Raw genomic sequence first — 17,848 nt, 5'->3', positions numbered from 1 at the left:
AGAGGCTGAGCCTCGGCCGCTGCCCTGCAGCCCCGAGACTGCGCTCAGAGGAGCCTTCGCGAGAAAGTGCAGGTGCTACTGCCAGAAACGAGCACGCGCAAAGACACCCCCACCCCGGCCCGGAGGCGGGGCCTCGCAGGTGATTCTGCTTAGGGTGGGAGCAGCCGTGGATCCAGCTCCCCCCCGAGCCCGGGTCTTCCCCAGCTCTCCCCTGCTTCCTCAAAGGCTGGCAGCGGTGGGACTCGGGCCCCAGCCCCGGGGTTTCGGTGACACTCGGGGTTCGATCCTGGCGGGAACCCCGGGATGGTGTGGGCTCCTGCAGGTGTGCAGTCGCCTCTTTGGCCCCAGGCACCCGCTAGCCCTGGCCCGAGGACCAGCTGACCCCTGAGCTCTGAGCGGGAGCCGCAGATGAGGTGGTTTGGAGGCTGGGACTCCGAGGCTCCCAGACGCCCGGGGCAGCTTGTGGGCGCAGGCCCCAGTGGGGGTCAGCCCCATCCTCTGCCCCTCGTGCCCTCCCAGGCTTGTTTTCAATGTCTTAGGCTGCTATGGTGTGGCAGGGGTCCTCCTGCGAGCCTAGCCCTGCTGTGGGCCCCTTGCCCCCCCCCCACGACCGTTCCCACGGGACCCGCCTTGAGAATGGACCCCTGCGTTTCTCCTAGGCGCCCCTGCGAGTCCAGTCAGGAGCCCAGGGCCGTCAGGGTGCAGGCTCCTGCATTCCTCCAGCCCGAGGGTGGGCTCCGAGGAGGGCTCAATTTTCTCACCCGCACCCACCGGGTTTGCTCCCACCCGAAGGGTACAGGCCCATGCTTGGTTGGCCAAGAACCTGGGGGGCCCCGAAGTGACGGCGAAGGGACGGTCAGCCCCCATCACAACAGTGCTTCACACGGAGCGATTCCCGCCCGGCTCAGAACACACGGAAAGGGCGCAGCAAAGATAGAAAAACAAGCAAATGAAAAGCACGGAAAAGTACGAAAGCCGAAGGCAAAAGCAGCCGTGGAACACCGACCTGAAGAATCTGCGACCTTGAACAAAGGGGGGTAGAAACCAGGCAGCCCGGAGAGGCCCCCGGGGAGTGGACTTCAGGAAAAGATCTGACTTGGAGGAAGCCGAGGCAAGAGGTGAACAAAAAATAACTCAGCTGAATTTTTCCCACTGCATTTTTAAAAATGTGGTTTATTTGGGGAGCAGCTTTGGTTCGCGGCAAGATGAGTGGAAAGTAGAGTCCCCTGTGTCTCTCTCCTGTGCGTGTTTTAAAAACTCGCCCCACTTTGCCCCGACGTAGTTCAGAGCACAGGAAGTACTGCTTCACCCGCAGGGCAGCTCCCCTTCCGCACCCCCACAACGCCACAGGCAGGGCCGCCTCGCCCGCTATTCACCCATTATCCTCCCGCCCTCCTCTGCCCGGGCTGGTTCCCCGGGCCCCATCCAGGGGTCCCCTTCGCAGGCCTCCGCCCCCAGCCCTCTGCTAAGGAGCTGTCTGAGGCGTTCCCCTGCGCCTGGAGCTGGGGCGCCCCAGCCCACATCCACCCACCCCCGCTCCGGGGAGGCTGGAGGCAGCGGCGGAAGCCGACGGGCAGGTGCGCGCCGGCCTCCCGCCAGCCCGCAGGTTCCCGCAGCTCAGCGTGGTCCGAGGCAGTTTTGTAAAATTTTAGATGAAAACAATTGGATTCCGCAGGATTCAAAGGAAGCGCAGCTGAGGGCTTCGCGAGACCAAGTGAAGTCGGGTTTGTTCCAGCACGACCGGGATGCGGCCGCGTCGGTGCGCAGGGCCTCCGCTCGCGCGCGTCCCCCTGCGTGTGCGGGCGGCCCCGGAGCCGCTACGCCTCCGTGGGTCCAGAGCTCAGGGCGGCGCCCCACCAGCCCCCAGCCCCTACCCGCCCCGCTTCCCACGCTCCGCACGCTGGGCGCCGCCCTGACGCCCGCAATCCGCGGCTGGACGGGCTTGGGCGCTGCAGGCCCACAGGGCGTCTGGAGGGGAACGTATGGGCGGCCGGCGCCGGTAGCCCCGTGTCCCATCCTGGAGATTCAGGCTCGGCAGAGGGAGGGGGGCATTCCGTGCGAGGCCCGGCTAGCTCAGTCGGTAGAGCATGAGACTCTTAATCTCAGGGTCGTGGGTTCGAGCCCCACGCTGGGCGCTCTTTTGATAATGTGTGGTCCTTCCGGGCTAAAGATCCGTGGGTCCCCACCTGCGACCGAGCTTGGCAAGGAACCAGGCCCACATCCCAGGTCAGCTTTTGCTAGCCCGCTCCTGGGGAAGGGGCTCACGTTGCCCATACCCCCACTCACAAGCCACCTTCCACCTGGGCATAAAAACCTGGGCACCAACGTTTTCAGTTACTCAGAGGCGGCCCGACCACCGCCAGGTAGCCAGCCCCACAGGTCACCCCAGGAGCACTGGCCAGGTAGCACACCCCAGAGGTCACCCCAGCAGCACTGAGCCTTTATCTCCTGCACCAGGCCCTTAAAAGGAAGGGCTCGTCCGGGATTTGAACCCGGGACCTCTCGCACCCTAAGCGAGAATCATACCCCTAGACCAACGAGCCACACGCAGGGGCCTCTGCAGGCCCTCCTTGGTGAGCTGCATGCCTCCCGCCCCCTGGCCTGGACCAGCCCTGGTTTCTGGTTCCATGAAGCGCCTCCTCTCACTGTGACTTGTGGGAAACGACCGGACTCTGGCCTCCACGGCGAGGAGAGAACCAGTGTGGCCACACCCTGTGGCCGCGGTCAGGAAGCCCCCGCCAGGGTTTCCCCACCATTAGCCTGACAAGCGCCTCAGGTCCTCCAGTCTCTGAGCCAAGGGCCGGGTTGTGGAGCGGAGCTGGGCGCGGGGCCTGGAGTCCCCCAGGGTCGCGGCTCCCCGGCCTCCCTGAACCCCCAACCCCCTCTCTGCACTGGGCGCCTCCGGGGTCTCACACTCCGCGCCCTTCCGCTTCCGCCCAGGCCCAGGAACCCACCTCCACGGTCCAGCCCCGGCCCAGCCCGGCCTCAGCGGAAGGATTTCAGGGCTTACGTGGGAGGCGGGGTCCCCGGCCAGGCGGACACCAGCCTCAGCCACCCGGGTCAGCTCGGATCTGTGCCCAGCGCACACTGGGACTGCCGCCCACCGACCCCGCAGGTCTGACTCCGGCCACCGCCTTCTGCCGGGAGCTCCAGCCAGGCCCCGAAATGAACAGCAAACTGCTGCTCCCTGGGGCTTGAAGCCCAACTGGGACCAAGTACCCCCCCCCCGCCCCCCAGCGTGGGCCTCCTCCCGGTGTGGACTCAGGTTCCGCAGCGCCGAGAACCCCCAGCTGACAGAGGCTCGGGACTGTGTCCGGCAGAGCGGGGGCCACGGTCTGCTCTGTGGGTGTCCGGCGGCTCCAGCCTCCTGCAGGGACAGCCGTCGGGGTGGGAGGGACTCTGGGAGCGGGATCCGACGCTGATCCCAATCCCTGCCTGCGGGACTGTGTTCTGGGGAGGGGAGGGGGGAGTCTGCCTCTCCAGGGGCTCAGCAGCCTGTGTGTCGCCAATGCAAACGGCCAATCCACAGCCCATCCCCCAAAAGCCCTGTAGTGGGCTCCACCCCACAAGCCACTGTCCACCCACCCTTATCAGCCCGAGGCGGGGATAGGGAGACACAACTCCAGCCCCAGCGCCTGCCTAGCCCCCCTGCTGCCCGCCTCCTCCATCCTCCCCCCAAAGCCACGGCAGGGAAGCCCCCCTCTCACTCCGCCCACCCAGGGGCTCCCCACGGGCCCACCCCCACAGCCTGGTGGCTCATCCTCTTGGAAGCTGCCACAAAGCTTTCCCAAAGACAATCCTCGCGTGTTGGCCTCAGCACCCCTGGAGCGGGGGCACACGGAACGCCCGTGCAGTGGCTGGGGCCCGGACACAGCGACCCACGCCACGACCCATGCCCTTGACCTGCTGAGGGCACAGATGGTCCCCAGCCTTGGGGTTCCCCTGCTTTCCCTCCTCTGGCAGCCCTGCGCTGGCCGTGTGCGCGTTTTAAAAAGCTCATCTGAACCTGGTAGTGGTTGGCAGAGGGAGACGGGTGATGGGGGCCGCGGCTTCCAGCGCCCCCAGAGACGGGCTGCGCCCGAGAAGAGAGAAGCCTGCAGACGCCCAACACCGGGAAGAAGCCGCGGGTGCGCTCGGGGCCGGGCCGGATCAGGCTGCACGAACGCGCGTGGCAATGTCGCCCGCTGCGCCTGCGCCTACCCGGAGCCCCTCCCCGCCGCGGTCCGCGCCAAGCCTGGGGCCCCGGCTCCCGCCGGCTACGTGAACTACGGGGCCTGCACCCAAAACAGACGACAAAAATGGAAGGGCTCGTCCGGGATTTGAACCCGGGACCTCTCGCACCCAAAGCGAGAATCATACCCCTAGACCAACGAGCCGACGGGCCAGTGTCCCGCTGCGTTCGTCCTTGGAGATCCGGCCCGCGGCTCCGCCCCGGCCTCCGGTCCCGCCCCAGGGTCCCGCGGCGGGAGGAGGCTCGGACCCTGCCCAGGCTTGGCCTCGCCCGCGCGCCCGAGCTCGGACGCGGGTGACGAGGCCGCCGTCCGCCGGCGAGGGGGTCTGTTCAGCCGGTGCGGGCGCGGGGATCTCTCCCGGGGACCCCAACCCCGGCCCCGGATCATCGCAGGACGAAGGGGCCTGGGGCCGCGCGCGAGCCACGCCAGACCCTCGGCTTCGTTTCTTCCCAACCGGCTGCGAGCTCGGCTCGCTTCTGGCACCCAGGGCATCGGGAAGGAGCAGGGACGCGGCCTGCCCTGCTGCCGCCCCCAAGGGGCCCGGGAGATGGACACGAGGGGGCCTCCGGGACCTGGCCTGGAACCGCCCGCCCCTCCGCAGGCGGCAAAGCCGAAGGGCCGCGGAGAGGCAAACCGGAGGTGCGCTTTCACAGGGGGTCTCGGGTCGCTCTCGGCACCGCGTCTTGGTAGTGCCAACCACTGCCAAGTCCAGATGAGCTTCTTAAAATGTGCACAGAGCCAAGTTATGCATTGCACGGATTTACAAGAGAGTAACACGGAGTTCGGCTACGCACGAAAGCAGAGGAGCCGTTACAGGGTGCCCCCCACCCCCCCCCCCCCCGCCACCCCCGGTTTACGCCATTACCAACTCCCAGCGTTTCGTCTACACTCCATCCAACCGGTGGCTCTAAAGTAAGCCCAGCTGTGTTTGCAAAACACAGGGACTTTTCAGTGCAAACGACCACAAAGCGGTTCAGGCTCACAGGAAATCCCGGAAATCCCAAGCTTGGGATGCAACAGGCGCGCTCCGCTCCACGTCTGCCCTGGGCCTCAGGGAGGCTTGTGCGTGGTCAAAGGCGCAGCTGCGGCTCCCTTCTCCCGCAAATTCCTAAAACGCAAGCTCCTTACCCCGGGTGGGACTCGAACCCACAATCCCTGGCTTAGGAGGCCAATGCCTTATCCATTAGGCCACCGGGGCTGACGCACAGGTTTGCGGACGAGTTGTAGACCACTCTTCCAGTTGCTGCGCGGGGCTCCCGCACCCAGCCGGCCCCGCAGGTCGGTCCCGGGCGCCGCTCCCGCACCCAGCCGGCCCCGCAGGTCGGTCTCGGGCGCCGCTCCCGCACCCCGCCGGCCCCGCGGCGGCCCTGCAGGTCGGTCCCGGGCGCCGCTCCCGCACCCCGCCGGCCCCGCAGCGGCCCCGCAGGTCGGTCCCGGGCGCCGCTCCCGCACCCCGCCGGCCCCGCGGCGGCCCTGCAGGTCGGTCCCGGGCGCCGCTCCCGCACCCAGCCGGCCCCGCAGGTCGGTCCCGGGCGCCGCCCGCTCCAGGCCTCCGCGGGACCCTAAGAAGCCGCACACGAGCAGCTGGAGCGGAGGTGCGGAAAGCGAAGCTCGGCCTAGGGCCTGCGAGGCACGCTCTGCGTGCGGGGCTCCCGGATTCTGATCCGGGTGAATTCTTTAACCCGGGTGTAGCCAGAGCGGGCGTGGTGCGGATGCTGCCCACGACGGCCTGCGCCCTCGCTCCCGCGTCGGGGCGCCCTGGCAAACCCGGGTGTGCGAGGCCCCTTACTGAACGCCCTGAGCCAGGCCCACAGCGTGTCCGGCTAGCTCAGTCGGTAGAGCATGAGACTCTTAATCTCAGGGTCGTGGGTTCGAGCCCCACGTTGGGCGTTGTCTTTTTTCCACAATTTTAGATTTTTCAGTTTAACGCGGTTCTCGCGTGTATGAACCCTTGATAAACCGCAGGAAGGTGCCGGCGACGCCCGCACCACGCAGCCCCCACGAGCGGCCCACGGTGCACAGGAGCCTCTCCCCGCGTGGGCTGTCAACTCTGCCCTGCAAGGCTGAACCCCGAAGTTCCGGCACATTCCACACCGGCCTCTCACAGGCGCCGTCTCGCTGCGAGAAATCCGAATAACCTCTGAGCCGTGGGCTTGCGTTGTTAACACTGCGGAAATGCACGCTAAAAGGACATCTGGCCGCTTCCGCCGCGTTCGAGCGCACTGAGCGCTGGCGCACTGACCACTGCGTCCAAAATACCCCTGACGATCTGCGCGTCTTCCTGCCCTGCCCAGCTCCCCACACGCGTGTCCGGCTCCACGCCTGGGCTCCGGCTCCTGAGGCTCGCGGGCCCGCCCGGACCCTGCCGCTGCAGGTTTCCAGAGACCTCAGCAGCCAGCGCCGCGGTAGTACCCGAGCTGCGGGGATTCAGGGAGTGGGCAGGGCCACCCGCGTCACAGCTCGGGCAGCCAGGGAGTGACGGAGGGGTACAGGTCCGCGTGAGACGTGGTCCTGAGGGCAGGAAAATGTTTACCTCACGCCACGAAAAGACAATCCGGCAGCGACCACGAAGGGACTCGAACCCTCAATCTTCTGATCCGGAATCAGACGCCTTATCCATTAGGCCACGCGGCCCCACGGCGTCAGACGTTGCCGCTTTTCCCATAAAGCCCGGCTCAGCCGCCTGCGCCAGGCTCCCCACCACGCATGCGCACGCGGCCTGCAGCGTCGCCCCGCCCCTCGGCGCTGGGCACGGGCGGAGCCGGGAGCGGAGCCGCCAGCCCGGGCCGCGGCTAGAGCGCGAGTTCGAGCCCCAGTCAGCCCGCAGGCCGCGTGGCCGGCCTTTCTACCCCCACTCGCCGACCGCCTTCGTCGCCTACGCTGCGCAGCCCCTGCGCCGGCCTGCTCCGGGGCCTCTGGGCCCAGGCTCGTGTCTGTGGTGGAGATGGGGAGCGTGCACAGGGGCGCGCCTGGGAGAGGGGCGGGGACTCCCAGGTGAACCCCCTGGGTGCTCTCAGGACCCCTGCCCAGCCTCGCGGTGTCCCCCGGCCCCAGACACTGCACCCCCGTCCGCCCTCTCGCTTCTCAGACCCGAGAGGCCCGGGGGCGTCCGCAAGAATTTGTTTATTGCTGGCCAGCAGAGCGCCAGGCCCACGCGGCCACGCCGGGTTGACAGGAGGGGAACGGGAATGGCCCGGGTGAGACCCCGCCTTCAAACCCGCAGGCGGAGCCGCCGCCGCAGCGAGCTCCGGATCTCCAGGCAGGCCTTGCGTGGCTCGTCGCAGTCCGGCCCCAGCACGTCCAGCTCACACACGCGCCTGTTCACCTGCGGGGCCCCGCGAGGCCGGCGAGGCCAGGCGTCAAGCGCCAGCATCAACGCGCCCCCAGGCCCTCCCGGGTCGCACCCCCACCCCTATGGCCAGGGCCCAGAGCCCCCCCGCTGCTTCCCCTCCGTGCGGGCTTGGTGGTCTCTACAGTTCAGGGCCAGGGATTCCTCCTTCCCCAGTGGGGCGGGGTGGGGGTGTTCAGGACACCAGGGTGAAGAGCCACTCCGCTCCCCAGCGCACCTCAGTGAGCAGCTCCAGGAGGTCCCGCCCGGGGTCCGCTCTGAGCACGTCCACCAGCGTCTGGATGAAGTCTGAGCCCATCTCATCCCGATAGGCCACACAGCCTACACCAAGGGACCCCAACCTGGGTCAGGCGCAGCCTCTGCCCTCTGCCTTCCCACCCGCAGCGGCCTAGCGCTGGGAGCTGGCGGCCGAAGGTCAGGGCAGAGGACAGGGCCTCTAGCACCCGGAGCCAGCCTGGGGCTGCAGGGGGAGTACTCGGGGGGAGATAACACTGAACCCCTGCCGTGGGCCTGCTGACTGACCGGCCTGAGCAAGCAGCCTCTGAGCCCCAACCCCAGGAAGCGGGCTTCCCTGTCCTCACCCTCGGCCGCAGCGTAGACGGTCAGCACGTCTGCCTGGCCGGAGCTCCCTGGAGCAGGGCCGCTGCAGGAGCCGCCTGCGGGAAGAGTCACCGGCACCCGTCAGCCCCGGATGCCCCCAGCCCCAGGTGACCTGTCTCTGGCTCTAGGGCAGCTCGGGGCAGGTGGATGCCCTGCCACTGACCAGTTGGGTGACCTCAGAGGAGCTGATTCACCGGGCTGTCTCGAGGCTTGGTGTGAGGTTCACACGGGGGAAGCCACCCGTTTCCCAGAGGCCCTGGTGGTAAGGGAGACTTTTCCTTCCCATCGGCCCTGCCCAAGCCCAGGCTCTGGAAGGACAGGACCCACCTTGGGTGTCGGCGTGGACCTGCAGCACATCCACGTGGGAGGGGAGAGCGGGTTGTGGTGCCCACAACCAGCGCCGGTACCAGGGCAGAGCCTTGGGGCCCCTGCCGGCATCCCTGTTCCCTGGGAAAACGGGAGACAGGTAGACACTATCTCGGGGTGGGCACCCCACCCAGAGCCCCCAGGCAGGCCTGCCACTCTGCAAACGCTGAGGGCTCAGGCTCCTGGCCTTGACCTCTAGGAGACGGTGGGGGAGAGGAGGTGCCCCAGACTCCCTGGCAGCAAGCCTGGGGCGGCCAAGAGCTGACCGAGAAAGCCAGGAGGAGGCAGGTGGGAGGCCAGGCGCCACTCACCCCCGCGGCAAGCCTGAAGCAGGAAGACCTTGGGACAGCCCCGCAGTGCCCCGCAACGGCTCAGATCCTGTACCAGCGCCTCTGGCTGCACCTCCTTCCCATCGGCCCCCAGCAGCTGCCCCTGTGGTCCCCCGTGGGCCATCAGGGCCACCAGGGCACAGCTCACAGATCCCCTGTAGGTGTCCAGCTGCTCCTGGAACTGGGCCAGCTCTTCCCAGAAAGCCTACAGAGAGACAGACCCTTGGGGACTGTGAGCCAGGGAGCAGAGACCCAGGCAGTGGCAAGGGCCTTGGGCTTTGGGCCTTGGGCCCTGGGGTGGGGGTGGGGGTGGCTTCTGGAAGCAGGGAAGTGACTGCCCATGCACACAGCAGGGAGGGTGGAGGCCAGAGCTGCAGGTGCACTTCCCACCTGTGATGGGTGAGAGGCCCAGGAGAGTCCTTGGGAACAGCACCAAGGGTCCCGGGCTTCCCCTCACCTGGGCGGTAGGGTCCGTCCTCAGGGTGGTCTTGAAGCCCAGGGCCTGGCACAGGCCCCCCAGTGCCTCCACGTCACGCTCGGCCCCAGGCCGGTCTCGGATCACAGCCAGCAGGAGGGCAGCTCTGGCCCCCGACATGTCATACTGAGCCCCGGGGCCGGGCTCTGCCTGCAGAGGTGCCGGGCACTCACAGCGGCCTCAGGGACCCCAGCCCCTCCCTCCTCTGCCGGGGGCTCCCTGCCTCTGTCCCATGGCCACGTGATTGGATCCCGCCCTGTCCCGAGCACCTCAGGCCTCCAGGGCTCCTCGCTTGCCAGGCACAGTGCCCCCCGCAAAGAGCTCTGAAAGACGGGGCAGCGTATGTCCCCCGCGGACTCCTCAGCCACCCTGCAGAACAGCTGGGGGGGGGGGCAAGGACATGTCAGAGGGGCTGATCCAGAGGTGGGGAGGAGCAACCAGGCAGACTCCACAGGGCTCTACCAGCCAGAACAGGGGGGGGGGGAGGCAGAGGAAGGGCAGGGAGGGCAGAAGGACCCTAAGCAAGACACAAGTTGTCATCCAGGCTCAAGGCCACGGACTGCCCTGGGAAGGAGGGGCCTCGGCTGGACGCCCCCTACCCGGGGGTCAGGGTGCACTGTGGTGGGGATGCTCACTGGAACAGGGCAGAGCTGGCAGGGAAGGCTCCCAGCGTCAGCACTTCCGGGGAGGGTGCCACGACTGAGCACGCCACGGAGCAGAACTGGGGCCCACCCCAGGGACTACTCAATTACCCAGGGACCTTCAGGCCTCGGGAGCAGACCTGGGCCCAACCCCAGCCCCCAGGGCCCTGCAGCATAACAGGGCAGCCGTCCACCGCCTGCACAGGAGGCTGGAGGTACAAGTGTGCGCGCGGGGAGATGAGGACGGCACCAGTGACAGCCTGGAAGGACTGTAGAATCCTGGCTGGCAGAGCAGGGAGGCCACACCACGCAAGGAACAGCTCAGGCTAGGTGTGGCCGGGGTTGGTCTGGGGTATCTGTGCGCTCCCGAGGGTGGGGCAGGGCCCTGTGGCCAACACACTTGTAGCCTATAGAGGGTGCAGAGTGAACAGGTGGGGGAAGCACTTGCCAAGACTGGCTGGCTCAGCAGAGCACAGCACAGCCCCGGGAGACAGCGGCCCCAGCGCCCCCACCTCTGTCAGCAGCTGCAGCAGCGACCAGTGAGGACGGCAGCCACAGAGCTCCCTGAGGCCGGCGAGGAAGGCTCCGGGCTCCAGGGCAGCTGGTGGAGAAGCGTTGGTCTACAGTGGGGCTCCAGCTCCCCCAGCCCCACCCCCAGCCCCACCCGGCCCTCCCAGGACCCAGGTCCCTGCCCACTCACCCCCAGCGCCGCTTGAAAGCAGCAGGATGACTTTGGGGCAGCCCTGGAGGGCCTCACAGCAGCTCAGCTCCTGAACCAGCTGCCGGGGCTGCCCCAGCTGCCCGCGGGGGGCCACCAGGGCCACAAGGGCACAGCGCACAGGGCTCCGGAGGGCATCCAGCTGCTTCCTGAACAAAGCTAGCTCCCGGAGGAAGTCCTAGGAGCAGCAGTAAAGGCCTGGCTGAGGCCCGGAGCTCACAGTGGGGGTGAGGTGAGGGGTGCTGGGGAGGAGGGGAGGGGTGCGGGCTCACCTGGGCCAAGGCCTCCCTCCTCTCCCAGCTCTCAAAGCCCAGGGCCTGGAACACGCCCTCCAGGGCAGCGACCGTCGCAGCAGGCACCTCCGGGCTGCCAAGTGTCAGGGCCACCCTCAGACCCTGCATGTTGTACTTCCCCTGGGGAGGCAAGGCCAGAGTGGGCAGGGCAGGGCCAGGCTCGGGCGGGAGTCCGAAGCGGGCAGGGCCAGGAGGCACCTCCTACTACCTTTCTCCCCAGGCTGTCTCGAGCATCTGCCGCCTGTGCAGCCGCCTGCAGGGTCCCAGCCACCAGGAAAGCCATGGCGGACAGGCAGGGAATCCTCCGGGCACCAAGCTCTCCTGGCCCTGGATCCCAGCAGCCTGGGTCCTGACCCTTGCCCTCTCCACCAGCTGGTTCAGGACCTGAGCTGGACTCTGTCCCCAGGCTCTGGAACCCTGGGTCCTCGGCTCCTTCCTCTGGCTGTAGCCGGTGACTTCCTGGTGTGCCCTCACCTGCACCAAGAGCCTATGCCCAATCCTATTTTTAGCTCCCCGCCAGCTCCTATCTGATCTTGTTACACCCGAGTGTCTCCCTGTGGAGCCAGTCCTTGTGCTGCTCCCGCCACCCTCCCCCACCCACCCCACCAGCGCCCAGCCCCTTAGGAAGAAACCAACTGGACTCGGCCTGGGCCACAACAAGACCTCGGCTGCTGCATCTGAGCCATGGGACTGTACCGGTGACCGTGTGACCCTGTGTTACGTGGGGACAGAGGGGCTGGCACACAGGCACCAAGGGACAGTGACAGCCTCCACCAGGTGAGCAGGCAGGGCTCTGCCAGAGTGGGAGGAGCCCCGCACAGGACCCAGCTTGGGCGGGGCCAGAGGAGAGGCTGGCATCTTACAGGCTGCTGGGCAGTGGGGGCGGGGCCTCTTGCTACGGTCAGCCCCTCCCACAAGGGACTCGCAGAGGCAGCTTGAATGCTCCGGGTCCGCAGCCAGCAGCCTAAGTGCCACCACTCCCCTCGGGGTCTCCGAGCCCTTTCCTCATTTTGTGGGGGGAGCAGCCGGCAAGCACTCCAAGGCCTGCTGCCCCTCCTCCAGCCCTGAGGCCCAGGGCTCATGGCTGCTCTGGGACCCAGCCCACAGGACCCACAGGGCGAGGAGGACCCATCCCAGTGAAGAACACAGCAGCACAGACGCAGAGCTGCAGTGGAGTGCTCGTGTTAAGTAGTCCTCGCCTCAGCAGAGCTGCAGTGGAGTGCTCGTGTTAAGTAGTCCTCGCCTCAGCAGCGGCGGGCGGCAGCGGCCTCTGTTGGCCCGTCAGTCTCCGGGGTTAGCCCGTGGCTGCACCCGCTGCCACCCTCACCACGCTGGCCCGTGCTGGGCAGATCTGCAGACAGCGGAGCCGCCCGCCTGCTGGTGGCCAGGACACACAGCCTGCCCCAATGACTGGAGAGGTGAGGGCCGGAAGGCCTCGATGTCCATCCCAAAGCCAGCAGCTGCCCATGGCCAATCTTCACCCACACTGGAAGGCACAGGTTGGTGGGGCAGAGGGCCTGGCCGCGGACACACGCCGAACACAGGGAAGGAAGGAGACTGAGGGCAGCTCTGGGAAGGGTCCTCAGGCCAGGCCTGACTCCTCCCGCTCCCCTGCTGCGGGACCTCGGGGAACCAGAGGGGAGAAGGCAGGACAGGCGACAAGGGCTCGAGCTGGGCGCAGGTCCTCGGAGCAACCCTCCCCCGCCCAGGCCGCTCACCCCACGGGCTGGGCTGTCTTGGCGTGCAGGCTCTGGTGGGCGATGAGGTGCGCACGCTGCTTGAAGCTCTTGTCACACTCGCTGCAGCCGAAGGGCCGCTCGCCGGTGTGCACGCGCCGGTGGTCCAGCAGGTAGGCGCGCAGCGAGAAGCTCTTGCCACAGTCGCTGCAGCCGAAGGGCTTCTCGCCCGTGTGGATGCGCTGGTGGTCGGCCAGGTAGGCGCTGCGGCTGAAGCTCTTGCCGCAGGCGGCGCAGGAGAAGGGCTTCTCGCCCGTGTGCACGCCCTGGTGCCGCACCAGGTCCGAGGAGCTGCGGAAGCTCTTGTCGCACTCGGGGCACTTGTGCGGCTTCTCGCCGGTGTGCGTGCGCTGGTGCCGCGCCAGGTCCGAGCCCCAGCGGAAACGCTTCCCGCACTGCCCGCAGCTGTGCGGCTTCTCAGCCGCCAGGTCCCGGAACTGACGCCGGCGCGTGGGGGGCCGCCCCCGCCGCGCCCCCGCCAACCGGCCCAAGGCCATCCCCGGCCGGTTCTCGCTCTCCCAGGCCTCACTGTCCTCGGGGCTCCAGGCCACGGTCCCGTGGGCGCCCGCCTGGCCTGGCACCGCCGCCTCTGGCCGCGACCTCCTGCTCTGCCCTCTGAGCCCCGTGCCTGCAAGGGGACAGGAGGCGGCCTCTTCAGTCCTGCGCGGCTCGCGGTCAGGGCCGAATGAGGACAACGCCGCTCAGGGGGACCCCTCCTCCCTGGCTCTCGCACAGCCCAGGCCTCCACTTCTTCATCTACAAAGTGGGACCATGATCAAGTTCCCGCAGGGAGCGGTGCCCAGGAAGCGTCCAGGAGTCCAGCTCCGCAGACCCTGCCCACGGAGGCGCCTGCTAATCCTGACCCTGGGCCAACTACAAGTCTCTCTGTCAGGCGCTCCCTCTCCGAACCTGGCTGTCCAAACCCCAACACGGCAGTCAGGTCAGCCCAGCAAGCCCCCCCAAGCCGCCCTGTGGGAAGCCAAGGGACCCACTAGGGCTGGCTGCCACGGCTCCCTTACTCCACAAGCTCAGGTGTTCCAGTCTCAGGCCACACATTTGGACGGGGAGGGGTCCTGGTCCAACCCACCGGGTGGTGCGGGTTAAATGAGAAGTCACTGAGAGGCTCTGCCCGGGCGAAGGGGGGCCCGTGTGGCCGGGGGCGCGGCCAGGCTTGGTGGGCAGCTGGTGCACTCCATCCACACCCCTGCACCTGCTGACATGACCTCACAGCACACCCGACCCACTCCTAGTCTTAGCTCCCTCCTCTGTGAAGTGGGGACAACACCCTGATGCACCAGGTATGAGAACCGGAGAGAAAAATGGCCAACATGGGCACATCCTGCACATGGCACGCGATACACGCACAGAGCACATGGAACACGGCCAGCATAAAAGGAACCACACGGCTCTCAGGAGGCCAGGGAAGGCCCACTTTGAAAACCGGCTGAGGGCTCGCAGAGGGACCCCCATGGGGAAGGGGGCCCCAGAGGTCCTGCACCCACTTACCCAGCGCAGTGTTCTGGGAGTTCTCTCGCTTTATGTCCCAGAAGAGATCCCTCTGAGCAGGGTCCAGAGAACCCCACTCTTCCCGGGAGAAATAGAAAGGAATCTCTCCCAACGCCACAGGGCCCTGGAACGAGAAGACCTGGCTCAGGCCTGCCTCCATCCATCAGGTCTCCCAGGCAGACAGGAGAGGTCAGAGGAGGCGGGGCGTCAGAGCGTGCAGAGGGACCGGTAACTCACACAGACCCCAGGTGCAAAGCAGGCCTGCGCCGTGTCTCTGGGGGCCCCCTCTTCAGGAAGGGCAGGAAGCGGGGCTGCAGGGAGAGAAGGTGCCTGAGAGCAGCAGCGCACGCCGGGGCCTGGAGCCTCGCAGCCCCCCTGCCCCGGCTCGCATGTGCCCCTCACAGCCATGCCAGGGGAGCCAGGGGAGCCAGGCCCTGCCGGCCACCAGAGGGTCACTCACCACCACGCCGGGGCTGCTCCTGGGCCACCTGTGGCAGGCTCCGGGCCCCGGCCGCTGGAGGAGGCCCCTTGTCCGAGGATTCCTGGGCCACAGCCTCGGATTCCGCGTCCTCTGAGGGTGCATCCTGTGCGGGAACACAACAGACCCGTCAGCACGGAGAGCAGATGGAGGCAGAATCTAACCCCTGGGAAGGAGACACGGGACGTGCCCCTGAGGATGCGGGGGCACCGTGGAGTCCCGGGGAGGTGCAGAGGAGGATGGGACGCGAAGCAGTGCCGGGTGCTGGAGCACACGCCTCGGTCAACCTCGGAGCAAGCCGCAGCCCCACAGGCCGGGAGGCACAGCCACTAGGCAAGGGACGAAGGGGCCCCTCCTGCCAAGGGCAGAACCCCACCCAGCGGCCCACACCCCTCCCGCCAGGTGCTCCCAGCGTGCAGGACCCAACACCCGAGGAGAAATCAGGGTGCCACCTTCCACACCCCCTCGGGCACCTGCACGCATGCCCGGCATCCCCAAGGCCTGGCGTGGAGCAGAACACAAATACACCTTTGCAGAGCGTGTGTGGCGCTGAGCCCCACTTTCTGGAACAAGTCCACTTTGCCCGGCGAAGCCACCCACAGGAATGCGCATTTACTTGAGGGTCTCGGGCACTCCCTACTACTCTACGCTGCCTGCCCACGCTCCGCTGGCCCACGAGCCTCCTGAGGACTCGTCTCTATGCAGACGGCCCCGTCTCCTCAGCCCAGGTGCCCTGGACAGGGGAGGCCCCTCACCTTGGGCCCGGCCTTGGCTGGCTGCTTCTGCAGATCCTCCACCAAGGCGACGGCCTCCTCGCCACTTCCGGGGCACTGCTCCCGGACCCAGGCCTGGATGTCCCCGGGCAGCACCGCCAGGAACTGCTCCAGCACCAGCAGCTCCAGGATCTGCTCCTTGGAGCGCAGCTCGGGCCGCAGCCAGCGGCAGCAGAGCTCCCAGAGCCGGCTGAAGGCCTCGTGGGGCCCCCCGGCTGCCCTGTAGCGGAAGCGCCGGAAGCGCTGGCGGCAGGCCTCCGAGTCCACGCAGTCTTCCGGTCTGGCGGACTCCTGCTCCCAGGAGCAATCCTCCACCTTCACGACGAGCAGCCCTTCTCCCTCCCCAGAGGCCTGGCTCGGGGGCTCCGGGGGGGCTGCCATGCCCCCGGCCCAGTGATCGGCCAGGCCCCGGAGGCTGCCCTCTCAGTCTCCCAGAGGGATCCCCTGCGACGGCCGCGCTGGCATCTGGACACTCCTGGGGAGACAGGAAAAGAGCAGGATTGGGGACGGGGGTGGGATGACGGGCTTCAGAAAGTTCATGGAAAATGTGTATTAGGGAAAAACGGCGGGTGCCTTGGTGCTGTGGGTTAACCCGCCGCCTGTGACGCTGGCATGCCACAAGTGCCTATTCCAGCCCCAGCCACTCCACTTCCCAGAGCCCGGCTCGTGGGCCTACCAAAGCAGCCGAGGTGGCCCAAGCTTGGGTCCCTGCCACCCACACTCGTGTCCTGGATGGAGTTCCAGGGTCCTGGCTGTGGCCTGGCCCGGCTCCGGCCATTGTGGCTGGGGAGTGAGCCAGCACAGGGAGGATCTCTCTCACTCTGCCTTGCAAATAACTTTTTAAATAATAATAATGATAACCCTATGTATGAAATTCAACTTCTGCTCCAAAATAAAGCTTACTTTTAATTCCATTTTTCTACCAACTTTCTGAAGCGTGCCCACCCACGAGCTAAGCCCCGCCCACAGGACGGCAGGGACTCCAGCCCCTGAAGGCCAGGCCGGCTTGCCCAGCGGAACTGGAAGCTCAGTGACTCCCGCTAATACAGGCCTCACCCTGGAGCCCGGGTCAGCTGACAGCAACACCTAACCTCCCTCGGGAGGCAGCATGGCCCCGCCGCCGACGGCGACGCACCTAACCTGCACCGATTCCACGCCGCGTCAGTCCAGTGTCACGGCAGACACAGCAGCCTATTGTTCCTATGCAGACGTCCGGGGCGTCCGTAAATTACGGCCTGAACTTGTGCACGTATGGCATACTCGGTCACAAATGGCGCGCACGTGTCTGACGATCGCGTGCCACCGAGCGTCCTCTGGGGCCGTTATGGGATGGATCACAGGCGCGCTGTGGTATCTTCCTCCGATTCGAAGACTCCGACTTGCAAAGCCCGCGGGCCGAGGGCTGTGGGAGAACCCCCGCCATTCACGCACGACTCCGTGGGCAGTGCGCCTCCTCACAAGAGCTCCGAAAAGCGGTATTTTGGGATTTCCTTTAATTTCTGAGGTTTCGACAATAAAAGTCACACACACCATTCAATTTTTAAAAGGGGGGGGGTGTATATTTAAACAACGCAGAAAACCATAAAAGAGCGGCTCTCCCCTCCTCGCCAAGTCCCTCAGCCCCAGCAGTCCGACATCCGACGTCCCGGGCCGTCTCCCGCGTTTCCACAGGAAGGTTCTCCACAGACACGGGGGAAAGGGCTTGCCGGGCGCCCCCCGCGGGCGCGAGCTCGCTGCACACACGACTGCGGCTCCTCGGCGGCGGGAGCGCCTCCGGCGGCTCGCCCAACAGCCGACCGCGGCACTCGGGTCGCTACTCCTCACCAAGCACCTTCTTTATTCTTCCGCTCCTCACAAAACCCCCGAAACGCACGCGCGCCATTCTCTCCTCCGCAGGGTCTCCCCGGAGAGGGCCCGGACTCACCGGGGTCGCCGGCAGGACGCCGACCCAGCCGGTACCCCGCGCGGAGCGGAGGGGGCGCCGGAGGCCAGCCCAGGGGCCGAGCACGCTCTCGCCTGCGGTGCACGCCCCCTCCGGCCGCCGCGCGGGACTCGGACCGCGGATGCCTCGGACGCCGCTCCCAGCCGCCGGGAAACACACCCCCGACTGCCGCCCAGGCCCGCCCACTTCCGCCACCAGCTCGCGGCGCCGGAAGTTCGCGCGAGGCTCGCCGGGCGACCACACCGCGCCTGCGCCGCGTCAGACTTCAAAACTACATCCCCCAGAAGGCCACGGCCCTTGACTTGTGGCCAATGAACAGAGAGGATGCGCAGAGCCGACCAATCAGAAGGAAGCGACGCCAAGCGCCGTGCGCGGCCTCCTTCAAGCACCTGCGGTGGAGGGCGGGGGTT

At 67.1% G+C, this 17,848-nt stretch overlaps 2 protein-coding genes and 6 non-coding genes across 10 annotated transcripts; 2 read left to right on the top strand and 6 right to left on the bottom strand.

Moving 5' to 3' along the window:
* Positions 1-2,062: 2,062 nt before the first annotated feature.
* On the top strand, positions 2,063-2,135 carry TRNAK-CUU (transfer RNA lysine (anticodon CUU)). Its single transcript has one exon. It is a non-coding gene; the product is annotated as a tRNA-Lys (tRNA).
* Positions 2,136-2,471: 336 nt separating this feature from the next.
* On the bottom strand, positions 2,472-2,543 carry TRNAP-AGG (transfer RNA proline (anticodon AGG)). The gene has a single exon. It is a non-coding gene; the product is annotated as a tRNA-Pro (tRNA).
* Positions 2,544-4,304: 1,761 nt separating this feature from the next.
* TRNAP-UGG (transfer RNA proline (anticodon UGG)) lies at positions 4,305-4,376 on the bottom strand. The gene has a single exon. It is a non-coding gene; the product is annotated as a tRNA-Pro (tRNA).
* A 981-nt stretch (positions 4,377-5,357) lies between these two features.
* TRNAR-CCU (transfer RNA arginine (anticodon CCU)) lies at positions 5,358-5,430 on the bottom strand. Its single transcript has one exon. It is a non-coding gene; the product is annotated as a tRNA-Arg (tRNA).
* A 619-nt stretch (positions 5,431-6,049) lies between these two features.
* Positions 6,050-6,122, top strand: TRNAK-CUU (transfer RNA lysine (anticodon CUU)). Its single transcript has one exon. It is a non-coding gene; the product is annotated as a tRNA-Lys (tRNA).
* Positions 6,123-6,793: 671 nt separating this feature from the next.
* Positions 6,794-6,866, bottom strand: TRNAR-CCG (transfer RNA arginine (anticodon CCG)). The gene has a single exon. It is a non-coding gene; the product is annotated as a tRNA-Arg (tRNA).
* A 481-nt stretch (positions 6,867-7,347) lies between these two features.
* Positions 7,348-12,763, bottom strand: LOC133750690 (caspase-14-like). Of its 3 annotated transcripts, none has more exons than XM_062180336.1 (11): positions 12,722-12,763; positions 10,983-11,123; positions 10,693-10,888; positions 10,505-10,593; positions 9,621-9,731; positions 9,334-9,501; positions 8,859-9,081; positions 8,509-8,628; positions 8,163-8,237; positions 7,799-7,902; positions 7,348-7,557 (listed from the first exon to the last, which is right to left on the bottom strand). In XM_062180336.1, the coding sequence occupies exons 2-11, from the start codon at positions 11,109-11,111 to the stop codon at positions 7,444-7,446; spliced, it is 1,329 nt and encodes a 442-aa protein (XP_062036320.1). In that variant the 5' UTR covers positions 11,112-11,123; positions 12,722-12,763; the 3' UTR covers positions 7,348-7,443. The 3 variants fall into 3 exon arrangements, with proteins under 3 accessions (XP_062036320.1, XP_062036319.1, XP_062036321.1); XM_062180335.1 differs by lacking the exon at positions 12,722-12,763 and adding an exon at positions 11,212-11,569; XM_062180337.1 differs by lacking the exons at positions 9,334-9,501; positions 12,722-12,763 and adding an exon at positions 11,212-11,569.
* On the bottom strand, positions 11,630-17,587 carry ZNF213 (zinc finger protein 213). The gene is made up of 6 exons (XM_062180338.1): positions 16,632-17,587; positions 15,479-15,971; positions 14,706-14,829; positions 14,483-14,556; positions 14,246-14,369; positions 11,630-13,367 (listed from the first exon to the last, which is right to left on the bottom strand). The coding sequence occupies exons 2-6, from the start codon at positions 15,875-15,877 to the stop codon at positions 12,718-12,720; spliced, it is 1,371 nt and encodes a 456-aa protein (XP_062036322.1). The 5' UTR covers positions 15,878-15,971; positions 16,632-17,587; the 3' UTR covers positions 11,630-12,717.
* Between the last annotated feature and the right edge of the window lie 261 nt (positions 17,588-17,848).

This window comes from Lepus europaeus, chromosome 21, assembly GCF_033115175.1.
Source record: "Lepus europaeus isolate LE1 chromosome 21, mLepTim1.pri, whole genome shotgun sequence".
Lineage (NCBI taxonomy): Eukaryota > Metazoa > Chordata > Mammalia > Lagomorpha > Leporidae > Lepus > Lepus europaeus.
Note: the sequence above shows the minus strand (reverse complement) of the source record. Positions and strands in the feature narration are given on the sequence as shown.

Coding starts and splice junctions, on each gene's coding strand:
- ZNF213 (XM_062180338.1), bottom strand. CDS start 15,877: ATGGCAGCCCCCCCGGAGCCCCCGAGCCAGGCCTCTGGGGAGGGAGAA. Junction 14,830..15,478: donor CAGCCAAGGCCGGGCCCAAG/GTGAGGGGCCTC, acceptor GTTCCCGCACAG/GATGCACCCTCAGAGGACGC. Junction 13,368..14,245: donor CTCCCAGAACACTGCGCTGG/GTAAGTGGGTGC, acceptor GTCCCCTTGCAG/GCACGGGGCTCAGAGGGCAG.
- LOC133750690 (XM_062180335.1), bottom strand. CDS start 11,286: ATGGCTTTCCTGGTGGCTGGGACCCTGCAGGCGGCTGCACAGGCGGCA. Junction 10,889..10,982: donor GGAGGGAGGCCTTGGCCCAG/GTGAGCCCGCAC, acceptor TGCTGCTCCTAG/GACTTCCTCCGGGAGCTAGC. Junction 9,732..10,504: donor TGCTGCAGCTGCTGACAGAG/GTGGGGGCGCTG, acceptor CCCCCCCCCCAG/CTGTTCTGCAGGGTGGCTGA.